Consider the following 12,360-nt stretch of genomic DNA (forward strand, 5'->3'; position numbering starts at 1 on the left):
TGAGTTTGCAAAATCTGGTTTAATTCAGATCTGGGGAGAGGAGGGGAGCACGCTGTGAAAATACATATGCACAGGAACCTAATCAATGCTAGACAAACAATGTATTAATTAGTTTACAATGTAATAGGATAACCACAAATTAGGAGGCTCAAATTGAGTCCATCAGCGGTAAATACAATTTTATATTTGGCTCAAGTGGCTGTTGAATATCAAGTGGTGCCGAGTTCCTCCAGAGCACCTAATGACCCCCTCAGCCTCGGAAGGAGTTTCACCACAGTCTCAGAAGAAATCCCAGTCGTGCCTTTAACTCGTTTGGCCCATGGGAGTCATTGCTGCCCAAATCAAATGCAGGCCAGGGATTTCCAGTGGCCACATGTTATTGCACAGAGAGGTCTGTTCTAAGCCAGACTCTTATGGCTAAGAAGTTGTGAGATCAGCCCTTAAACAGTGGTCTAGCATTAACACAGTCATCAAAGCATGCTAAGAAATAGCTCCTTAGTGATTATGTACCAGCTACTAGCTATCACACTAACAGAAAAAGGCAATAAGGGCAGCTTCACATTTCACATGAAAGACTAGCATTAACTGGGCCTGGCTTGCCAGCTTAACCTTCACATAAACTGAGTGATTAATCTAGACCCAGAAAAAAGTGATTTCATACCAGTCTTTTCTTCACATAGGTTTGTGTAGCATTAAAATTGTTATGGTTTAAATACTAGGCCCTAAAGGCAAAAATGTTTAACTCTCCTCTGCCAAAACAGAAACAATCCCTGTTCTGACACCTGTCCAGTTTCCAAAAAAAACAAAACATACATACACCTTTGTTATTGCACATCTTTCACACAGACTTGTGTATGTATAATACACATATATGTTTTAAATATGCTACACATAAAAAGACTATGGCACTTTACATGTTTTAACAAAGATCATTACACCACAGATGTTTGAAAATTATACAAAAACCCTTACACAATTAATGTAACATTGTTGAATTAGCACACAGGTTTAAAGAATCCACAGAATCCAAGGCAATCATTTCTGCCTTCTTGGAGTTGAGAAGCCCAGCTCATCACAAAACTTTAATAAGCACAAATGCAGGCAAAAATAAATAAGACTTTTCTGGTAGTTGTAATGGTCCAGGTATATTAGATTTTTAGACTGAGGTGATTAATAGAAGTTTATTAGAAAAATAGGTGTGGGTCAACAATCAGTCTAATTATTTTTAATACATTTCTTTCTAACATATTCCTCATACTCAGTGGTTTTTAATCAGCTCTGCAGTTTTGGTCTAGATCAGCATGGTTTCAGAGGCTACATTCATCCCCACCAAAGCCAGGCTATTGGACTGAAGGTTTCAAAGGCCCAACATTACCTCTTTCTCTCTCTCCCATAAAGTCCATCTCTGCTCTGCTTACTAAGTCAGTGTTTAAGTACTTCAGTGGTTTGGGGTTGTGTGTGCATATGCTTTTCTGTGTTCTGTAGCACTCAGACTAATGAAGTAAACACTGTCAAGTGACTTTCTTCTGACCAAGAGAGGCTACATTTGCACTTCTGCCTTTTGTTATCAGCGTGGTGTAAGGGTGACACTACCACTTTAACCAAAGAGCAGTCGAGCATATAGATGAGGGATTTGCTGAGAGGATCCTCTGGGCTTATGACAGCTTGTCTGTAAGGAGGGTGTAAAATTCGTGTTAGAAAAAATAGGTTTTCTGTCATGTACAGACAAAAAAAATTGAGTGAATCTTCTGGCAATAAAAAAATTGTTTTTATCACAATAAACACACAATTTGTGATGAATTTTTTTAATGAAAATTATCCCAGGATTTGAAAAGTAGTTCCTGTGGTGGCATCGGGACTTGGTTAAAGCATCTAAATGCTCCGTTGGGTAGAGGAGCCTGGCCCAGTGGCTGCCGTGAGTAACCTGCTTTGGTGAGGTGTCAGAGACAGGATTAATGTTTCCTGAGCTCTCACCCTAGGCTGCTGTGTATTTACCCCTCCTCTTTTCAGAGAAAGTCATTGGATTTACATTTTCTTATTCTGAACTTTGGACTAAGAATGGTGAACTCATTAAGGCCTGGTTCCAAACCCCTACCCTTTTTGCCCTTAGCTCTTAATCTGTAAGAAAAGGCAGTTTCTGGTAATAGGCCAAAGGCCAGAATGGAGTAGAACTTTAGTTACATTCTGTCAGTACATAAAGCAATCAGTTTTTCTGCAGCCAATCATGGGTTTAGACTCACGCAGCTCTCAGAGATTCACTTTGGGCAATGCTATAAAATCTGAATCAGGGTTCTATTACTTGGTGGCACTCAACACACAGTACCCTTCCCAGACAAGGTGTGTATTAAATTTTCCAAATGAAGCAAGCCCTCCAGTGAGCAGATTCATAAACCCAATGAGATCTAGTTCTTCCAGAAATCTGTCAGGTCCATTCTATTTGCTTAAGCTGCTGTGGAGTGTGTCTGTACCATTCTGCAGTTCTGACCTTAGCGTAGTAACAGACTAGGTTTTTTCTGACCACTTGGATCATTCCGAAGTAAATCTGAGGTGATGGCTAAGACTACCTTCCTGAATCAATGACACTGGTAATTTATAGAAACTAGATTAAAAGCGCCTGAACCCTTTTCTAACAGTGGTAGTTGATTTCTTTTTGTAAACAGGTATAGGCAGGTGCTATGAGCTTGGCCTAGCTCTCTCTCTCTCTCTTTGCATTAATTTTCTCCTCTGTTTACCTGGGAATGAAGCCTTTGATGCAGCTCACCATGTGCAGTAACTTAAGGTTATTTCAGTCCGCTCTCAGGATCAACACCAGTACCTAGAAAAACTTTAGTCCCATGATTAGCTCCTTTTTTATGTACAGAATGGCATTTTGCTGCTGTCAGAGTTGGAAAGATAGCTGACTACAGTGCGGTTACCAAACAGTGGGAAAAGGTCTCCCCGCAAGTGCTGAGGTTCTGGCAAGTTCTCCCAGTGACATCTGAATGAGCCACAGCCGGCTTGGAGAAGTCTGTCCCTGGAACAAGGAAACAGACTGAACTTTCCTTTGGCAGCCGGCACAGCCCCAACCCTGGGAGAGAATCATGTGACCTCTGGTGGGAGAGGAGCCTGGGCCAGTACTGGTGCTAGCTGGGAAGCGGAATGAATGTCTCCACTAGAGGATTTTGTACTTTTATTCTCATGATCTTACAGGTCCTTATTCTTTAACCTTAGAATGACAGTTCAGTTGATTCACCTGACCCTGGAATTCAGCCTCGCATAAATCAATCCCACTACAGGATTTCACTCTGATCCTGCTGGACCCCTTTGGTGAGCTAAGCAAGAGATCTTGCTGTGCCATCTAGCCCACATCCTATCCCCAGTAAGTGTGTCGTCTCCAACTAAGACAGCTTGAAAGAACCAGGAGGAAACAAACACCAAACCTCATTCTGAGGCAGAGATGCTTACAGGCCTGCAGGCTTGTGGCAGATGCACATCTCAGAACAGCCAGCAGATCTGGCTTGCAGTCTTAAGATCTGATACCAGAGAAGCGCCGCTTTAAGGGTTTTGATCATTATCCTTCATTGAGCCTCGGGGGAGATGCAGTGTCAACTGCATGTCAGGGTTTATGTACTGTTTCCATGTTCCATCTCGTAATTTGCATGGCGGCCCTCATGGGCAGTCACTCTCTTTAGCTAGATGTTGTCGCTCATCGGTCCATTTAAGGCTCGGGGCTATGGAATGTGGCTTTGGTAGGTACTAAGGCTAGTTCTTCAGTTGACTCAAATGACGAACCCAGAGGTGGACTGTTTCACAAGGTTGCACCAGGAGGAAAGTGGCATTAATGTCTCTTTCAAATTAAAGGAGGCAGATAAGGTTTTTCCCCTCTTCAATTTCTTCCTGTACTTTGTCACTGGAGGTGGCAATTTCTGCTTGTGCAGAAAAGATGGCACAGATGAAGGTGAGGACTGTCCCACCGATGGCAGTATAAAAGGCCCAGCCCAGGGAGCAGTCTCCAGGTTTGTAGGCTGACGCATAGTGTCCACAGTAGACCACGGCCTTGGGGCAGCCCCAGCCAGCAGGGTAGAGGATCAAACCGAGGATAAGGAACAGGCCTGCAGGGCAGAAGAGGACAGATTTGTTACGATTGTTACTTCATTTGCCAGCTTTGGGCTATGCCGTCCTTTCTGCAATAGCAAGTACTAGGGACTGTTTTATGCAATTAATCTGATCTGGTCAATAACCATCATCACATTATTAGAAATATTTTAAGCCTCTTTTATACATGTTGGAATGTGCACCCACTAATAATTTCTCTTCTAGAAAAGCAAATGAACTTGTTACTGTTTCTTCTCACAGGGCTCTTACCGAGGTGAGCATTTCCCTTCTGGTCTAAGGCGGAGGTTGGCAAACCAAGGCCAAGTAAGTGTGGCCTTGTTTACATAAATAAAGTTTTGTTGGAACACAGCTATGCCCATTCATTTACAGATTGCCTATGACTGCTTTTATGCTGGAACAGCAGAGTGAGTGGTCGTTCCAGACCCTATGGCCTGAAATATTTACTGTCTGGCCACTTGCAGAAAGTGTTTGACAACACCTGGTCTAAGGTAACTCACACAGAACCATTTGATGTCACCCTGGTTAAATGCAAGAGGCCAGATCTTAATCCGATGTCAGTGCTTTAAACAAGTCCACAGGAGTCTGTCTGATGGCATCTACCAACAAACAACTGCATGCTTTGGACAGAGATTTTATATTTACATGTATATTTAGAAAAAAACTGCAAATTTACCAGTAATTTTATTTATTTTCTTGTTCTGAATGCTATCAGGTGAACTCAGCCTGGAGTAGACACTAAGAAGCTGTTTCCATTTTGCTGACCCTACCACCTTGTCATATGAAACATCCATCTTTCTGTTCCTTACAGCTTTACTGCACACTGTATAACTGTGAGTTATTTTTCCTGCCAGCGGGGTTAAGAGCTACCCCAGGACCAAGGTGAGGCAAGTGTGGCACAAATGTAAAGGGACAGTTACTTTTAGATGTTTGCCTTGTGCTTGTGGGAATCTGAGAATAAGTACATTGCCGGCCTCGCCTTGGCCCCCGCTACCAGTCAGTCACACAGCAAAGCTGCTGGCAAGGAAGTCTGGAACCTGAAATAACAGAGGCGACTGAGGGCCCCCAAATCTTACCCAGTGAAACTTTCTCTGTAGAAAGGATGCTGCAAGAGTATGGCTTTCTTCTTTGTGGCAGGGGTGAAAAACGTTTTTTTCTTAAACATGACACCTACATATCAAGATTGCTGGTTTTTAACCCAGAAGACCTGTTCTTTAGACACCATGGAATAGCAACTCTATCCTCATAAACTAATAATCTTGGCTTAGTTCTCTGGGTTCACCACACCAAAGCTTCCAAGTCATTTAATGCAGCTTCCCCACAGAAAGAACATGAATGAATTTGTGGTAATGGGAGGTTTGAAGAAAGATCAGGGACCGTGTTTGAAACCACAGATCATATCTTTCTTAGAGCTGTCTTTGTCCTGTGATGGGGTCTGCTCTCCAAGCATTGGCAGTTCACGACTAGAATGGGTTTTTGGGTCTGACTGTTCCTACTTCCCAAATTAACCTCATTGTATTGCCCCCCTGCTAGAAAGTTCCTGGAGGCCTTCCGACTAGAACAGAGAATCTGCACATAAGCCCATTTTCAAAAAAAGGGTGCTTTGCAACCCTGCAATCCTCTCTTTCTCTGTAGGTCCGAGTGCTGGGAGCAGGGAGGCAGCGATGTGTAGCTAGGGAAATGCAATCCGGGGTTGGGAAGCATAAAGGAAAGGTGCAGCAGACCTAGGCATCTTGGAGAGATGCTGTTGGAAGTGACAGAGAGCACAGAGTGAATTCCCCCAAGGATAAGGCCGCCAGTGGAGGGTGTGTTGGTACTCTGGAACACACAAGGCATTGAACCAGCACTCTTGGTTTGGGCATCCAGGGTCAATTCAAGGCTTGAAATCACACACCAGAAAAGCCCCTATGGTCTAGTGTGAGCTCAAACAGAAACCATCAAGATAATGGACCACAGCCAGGACTCACTAAATTAGGAGATGGGTCAGTCAGTAGTTAAGAGTTCAGAATTTCGACTAAGAGGTTTGACTCCAAGCTCTGAAATCTAAGAGACTTAGCAAAGTCTCTTATAACCTAACATTCCTAACCTGTAAAGTGGGCTAATGTTCAACTGATAAGGTATTGGGAGTACCTCAGTACTTTCTACATCTGTAACAATAACAGCAGTAAAAAACAGGAATGGAGACTTGCATCTGACAATACGTTAAAGCCTTTCACAGACCCTTCCCATACCAGTTATGAGTAAGTAGGTCAGCTTAGTGTTGAGGATATGTTTTGAAAGGTGTAATAATTTGGAGAGAGGGGAGAACCCAGGCTACAATTTCGTACCTTGAAAGAATAAGCCACCCCCATCAGAACAGATCTTCCTCAGCTGGGGAGATCTAAAAATTGTTGAGCTAATTCTTTTATGTTTCCAAGGTCCTTGATAAATCCTAATTAACCCCACCTTGTTCCCTAGGAAGCCTCACCCCAGGGACATGGAATCTTGTTTCTCCCTCCAGCCCTAAGTTACCGCCTGGGAGCCACGGGCACCATCGCTGGGACTCCACAGGGTTCAGGGTACTCGGTGTCATGCAGCCTCACTGCCAAGCTCTAGTGCAGGCCCCAGGCGACAAAACATGAGCTGCTCCTAAACACTCTAAAGCGCAGAGTGTTCGTATTATATTTGAATTGTGGCTCCAACTAAGTATTAATGGCACATGTTGTATATATTACATGACTTAAGCCCTGTAGTCAAAGTTAATGCATTTTAACACATTGTTTGCGGGTTGTTTTTATCGTGCGCTCTACTACCAGTCAATGTAAAACGTATAAATACGTTTCCCGCATACAATGTGTTAATATGATAGGGACCAAAGACAAAGCATGGAGTTTGCTGTCATGTAGCAGCTTTGCTACCCTGTGCTGGGCCACAGAACACCTCCATTTGGCTCCCTCAGGTCCTTCTGGGAAGTTTGCAGTTTTAAAATAAATAATATAATCCTTATTTTCCTATGAGATCCTTTTCACAGTACAGCCAGGAACATCACTCCAGTACTGCTCCCTCACTTTCTTGCGTGCCCCCTTTTCTGAGAGGTCAGCTGACATTCCCAAAGTGCTTTAGGCCACCTTAAAATTTAGCGGCTGTTACTGGCCAATTTCTGAATGACAGTGGACTTACCACAAAAAGGTGCCATGCTTGTGAGTTAAAAAAAAAAACAAACAAACACAACTCCTCAGTGTTTATAAGCCCACAGGGCATTCCCTGGGGAGGGGGGCATGGGTGATAAAAAGTGGACTGTGGTATGTGTCCAAATCCTAGTGGAGGTGAAGGGTACCAAAAGCTCATGCTCTCAGCCTAACCCCAGCCTAGACAAAACACGGTGCCCCATCCTGATTCTCGGTGGGGTGGGCGGAAGAAGTTGACACTGTGTGCCCTGCCCTGGCTGATGGACCACTCTTCCCAGCACTCATCGGAGTTGTCTTTAGCATGGTTAATGCCAAGACCTATGTCTGGTAAAGAAAAGAGTGGGCCTTCAGGTAAGCAAAAAATGAAAGTCACACTCGTCATCTGTCTGGGTATTTAGAAAACACTCTTCCATCAAAGGGATTTTAGACAGTTTAGTGATTCAGGTGGCCGTCTCAGGTGACTGCCACCCTAGGCCTCACCTCACAAGGTCCTGAGCAGCTGTTCTGGCCTTAATAAGCATCCCCTACTGAAGCACAAACACCATCTGAACATAATCCTTTGCTTCCTAGTAAAATTATTGAGAAAAAGCTCATAAAGGTTTCCTATTTCTGAGTAGAATCCAGCTTCCTTTCCCTGGCCTTCAGGCCCCATTTGACCTAACTCCTTATTACCTACATGAACTCGCCGCTGCCTTTCACACCCTTGCCCTCTGCTCCAGCCACACGGCCCCCTCCCTGGCTCTCCCTCGGACACATCGGGCATGCTCGGAACCTGGCCACGTGCTGTTCTTCTCGCCTGCCGCACTCTCCTACCAGGTAGCTTTCAGGTCATCTTTAAATGCCAGCTTCTCAGCATGATTGTCTGTTCCACTTTATTTAAAATTTCAACCCCCAACCTCTCCCCTACTTGCCATCCCCCTTTCGTTGCTTTGTTATTTCTTCTTGGCACTTACTACAGACATAGAATACGTTACTACTTTGAGTCATATTTGATTTTTTTATGTACAAAAGTGTACAGTCATTTCATATGGTTCAACATATCATTTTACTTTGCTACTTTGATTGTTACCCATTTCTATCCCAGACTTTAAGCTCCACGAGGGCAGGGGTTTTTGTTTATTTGGTTTACTATAAAGCTAGTGTTCAGAATAGCACCTGACACATAGTAGACCCTTAATAAAACTTGACTAATGTCAGTGCAATTTGTTTTGTTTTAAAATATACCTAAACCTCTGTGCCCCTGAGGAAAACAGTAAAATAACTTTGGTCGACACCAGTCAGTAAGAACGTAATGTGCCAGCAGGAAAGAAAGCGGAGACTCTCGGTTGGCTGGCTTGTTTTGCCACATTGCCGTATTCTAGGCCTGGGAGAGCAAATCTGTGCCCCAAATTGCAACCGGGCTTGATGACGCCAACTAATGAGACCGAATTAAAGTCCTTGACTTTGGAAATGGCAGGCCAGACAACAGGCAAGAGAGTACCAAGTCTGCTGCAAACGGGCTATGGGGTTTCTGGTCCCCAATCTGGAGTGCATCCAGGGATTACCCACTTGGTTGTTGGTTATGTCCGAAGGCCAAACAGAAGGTGGGGTGTGCATAAACTATCAACCAGTCACAGAACTACAGGGCTTAAGTAACTTTCTTGCTGCCGCCCTGGAATCACACATTGTGGTACCGAGTATTATAAGTTCTGATCAGTTTTCTCCCCTTAGGTGGGAAGAAAAACATCTCCATAATCAGCTAAGCCCCCAATTTTGGAAAGACGAAGCATTGCTAAATACATTAAATAATATTTACTCGTCTGAGGATGCCCACCTCAAGCTTTAAGAATATGGGATGCCAGGAATGGGGGCCGAGTCTGAGCCACAGCCCTTCAGTGCACGGAGGATGTGGGCAAAGGCTCCGTGGCTATTTCTCAGTCTTTCCTTGGCTGTTTCAGTGCCGCCTCCTCCCCTCCAGATCAGTCACACAATCTCTACTCTCCCCCAACCTGCTGGCCGAGGGAATGGACTCACGGTTTGTTTGTTTTTTTTGTGGGTACAGAAGAAAGCCATTGTTCCTGGCCGAAAAGTATAAGAACTAAAGGCTGGCTCCTTTCTACAGAATAACAAGGCAGACTTTTGAAATCACACTTCTTCCTCTTCAGACAGACTTCTAGACTAAATAGTAAAGACAGACTAGACCTTGGTTCGCAAAGGAAATTTACTAAAGACAGGAAGAACATCTGTTACTGCTGCCAGCAACTTGTGGAGAAGCCCCCAGTGAGGGGTGCCACACTTAGCTTCCACGGGAGCTCATTCTAAAGCTCTTACCCTACTGCCTCTGGAGAGTGCATTCACAGGACAGCTGACAGCAAACTTAGTATCTTTTTGATAAATTTGGGCTCTAACTAGGTAATTCCCGAGGAGTGTCTCCCAAGTGCATTCTAGGTGCGTGTCCTAATGCCAGGAGCAGTAGTAAGTGACCACTACGGGCAGAGGAGTAGGGGTGGTGTAGGGTTTCACAGGCTTGAAATACTTTCAGGCCTGAGCTACTCAGGTATTCTGGTCATACAATATGCATTACCTTCCCTGAACAGGGGGCTCTTACTCATGCCGACTCTGGGGGCACTTATCTACCTGGAAATGCCCCCTTCATCCTAGTTCAAATGTCACCTCTCTGTGAAACACCTGTCACCTTCTGCCAGAATGTCACCCTCTGTGCGCTCCCACCGCCCTGTGCGCATCCCCCTTCAGCTCTGTCACATTGTTATTTTTACATATTTATCCAGCAGCTGCTCTCCGAGTCACCTACTAATACCTGGTTACTAAGTGCCAGGCATAATTCTCAGCCCTGAGCATATGACAAACAGTACCCTAACAGGACTCTGAGTCCCTTGAGGGCAAAAAAAAAAAAAAGTTTTACTCCTCTTGATATGTCACAGTTTTGTCTTAGCATTTACCATAATAAACCTCATGGGTGTGTCACAGGTTAAAAAGGCTAAGAGTTCCCCTCATTTCTGGCTTTGAAACAGACATTGACTCGTAGCAGGAGACTCCATTCCCCTTTCAGCATATCTCTGAAGAAAACGAAAAGAAGAGTCACCCAGTGTTGTTCATCTCTGTGAGGTCTGCCCTGTGACTCAGGGGTCTGGAGTATGGGCCTAGCAGAGCCTGAGCGCCAGCTTTGTTGACTCAGCTCAGTTCCCTCTAGCACAAAGCCTGGAGGTCACAGCCCCCGCCCCGCCCCGCCTGGAGCCAGGTAGACTGTCTCTACCAGGAAGAAAGGCAAACACAGCAAGAGAGTGACAGCTTCCCGTCTGCCATCCCCATTCTGGGACATGGCTCCAAGAGGCTTACTGGAGATGGTAGCTTCAATCGGCGAAGTTCAAAAAGTACTGACAGTACTGGGTTAATGGAAAACTAAGACAGATGGTCCTGCGTGAATTTCAGACCACCTGCCAGTGTTCTAGCTCCAGGTGGGAAGGCAGCCTGGGGGGACTTCTCTATCTCAGTGCCCTTTGCCATACGTTCTTCCTACCTCCCCAACCAGACACCGGGAGCCCAGGCTCAATCCTTTGCCTTCTTCTCTACATTGTCTGTACGCACCGCACTTAGTCCCACGGCTTCAAATACTGTTTCTAGGCTGAGGTCTCCTGAATTTTGATTTCCAGCTTTGAACTCTAGATTTGTATATCCAACTGCTTACTCTTGACCTGCAACCTCTACTTGGATATCTGGCAAGGTACTTGAAAACTGTGTCCAAACCTAACTCTTGATTCCCTCTTCTAACTTTAAAACCTGGTCTTTACCCTGTGGACCTCATCTCAACAAACAGGAGTTCAGCTATACCCGGTGCAGTCAAAAACCTTAAAACCATCTTTGACTCCTCTCCCCCACCTCTCAGAGCCCATATTACTCTGTCAGCAAAGCCTGTTGGCCTTCATTCTAGCTGTCCCTTTGCCTGGAAAGCTCTCTCTTCTGATTACCCACATGGCCAACTCCTTCAAGTCTTTGGTTAAATCTCTTCTCACTAAATCCTACCCTGACTTCCTATTTAATATTGCACTTCCTCCTCATCCCAGCATACACAACCCCTCTTAATCCTGGCTACCTTTTTTTCCTTTTCCTTCCACAGCACCTATCACCTTTTAACATACTATATAATTTACTTTTTCAGTTTATTGTCTGTCTCCATTAGCCTCAATGTAAAGTCCATGAGGAGAGAGAACTTTATGATTTATACCTTTGTATCCCAACTGTCTAGAACAATATCTGACATACAATAAGGTGCCCAGGAAATAGATGTTTGGGTGAATGAAAAGATAGGGCGCTGTGATATCAATATTGAAGCCAATGTGGGAAGTTCTGGCCAAATGCTGTAAGTGTTGGAGGAAAAGCTCCATCTGGTACCAGGAGTCCCCGGGGCTGACAATTCTGGTTAACGCAACGCCAGCCACACTCACCAAGGAAACAGACGCAGGCTCCAAACCATGGGCCCAGCCTTTCACTTCACAGTAAGCACTGGAAAGTTCCTTTCTGACCACAGAAAATAGCTATTTGCTGGGAGATCACATAGAAAAAAGTAGTAAGTCAATTACATATAATAAATGTTCAGTTATCTGGAGATCAGCTTCAGTTTAGCCTCAGAACTATGAGATGGTTTCTAACTATGCCTGGCTGCGGTGAGGACAGCCGAGAGAGATGGGCTGCAGCTGGCCCATGGGAGCTGCCCAGGGCACCAGCTGGGACGGGAGTAGCAGCGAGGGACAAACCTGGAGAAGTCCGGGAAAATGACAGAGGGCAGAGGGGGAGACAAGGGGAAATGAGGGAGATGCACCATGGCAGTCTGCAGAAGTAAGGGTGGTATCTAGAAGCAGCATGAGCCTGGAGAGTGGAAAAATGAACAGGAGTTAGCACTGAAGGCGGAGAATAGAGAGCTTCTCTACAGCCCAGGAAATCACCTACTCTGGTCAGCAGCCCAGAGGACAATGTCTCAATCTGTGGGGGAGGCGGGGGGCAGGTTTGGGGTAAGGAGGCAGACTTTCTCTGCTTCCTGTAGAGGAAAAGCATGTTTAATTTTTAACTCTTAGTCTGAGACCATCAATTGGTAGGATTGATGTAC

General features: G+C 44.9%; 1 protein-coding gene across 6 annotated transcripts in view; it reads right to left on the reverse strand.

The window, feature by feature from the left end:
* Positions 1-12,360, reverse strand: part of LHFPL2 (LHFPL tetraspan subfamily member 2) — a 147,506-nt gene continuing 135,146 nt past the window's right edge. For all 6 annotated transcript variants that reach the window (XM_028516104.2, XM_028516114.2, XM_036020454.1 and 3 more), the window contains one exon: positions 1-4,091. In XM_028516104.2, the coding sequence (XP_028371905.1) occupies positions 3,835-4,091 (257 nt within the window). In that variant the 3' untranslated portion in view covers positions 1-3,834. The remainder of the gene's footprint in view (positions 4,092-12,360) is intronic.

The sequence above is a fragment of the Phyllostomus discolor genome, chromosome 3 (genome assembly GCF_004126475.2).
Source record: "Phyllostomus discolor isolate MPI-MPIP mPhyDis1 chromosome 3, mPhyDis1.pri.v3, whole genome shotgun sequence".
Classification (NCBI taxonomy): Eukaryota; Metazoa; Chordata; class Mammalia; order Chiroptera; family Phyllostomidae; genus Phyllostomus; species Phyllostomus discolor.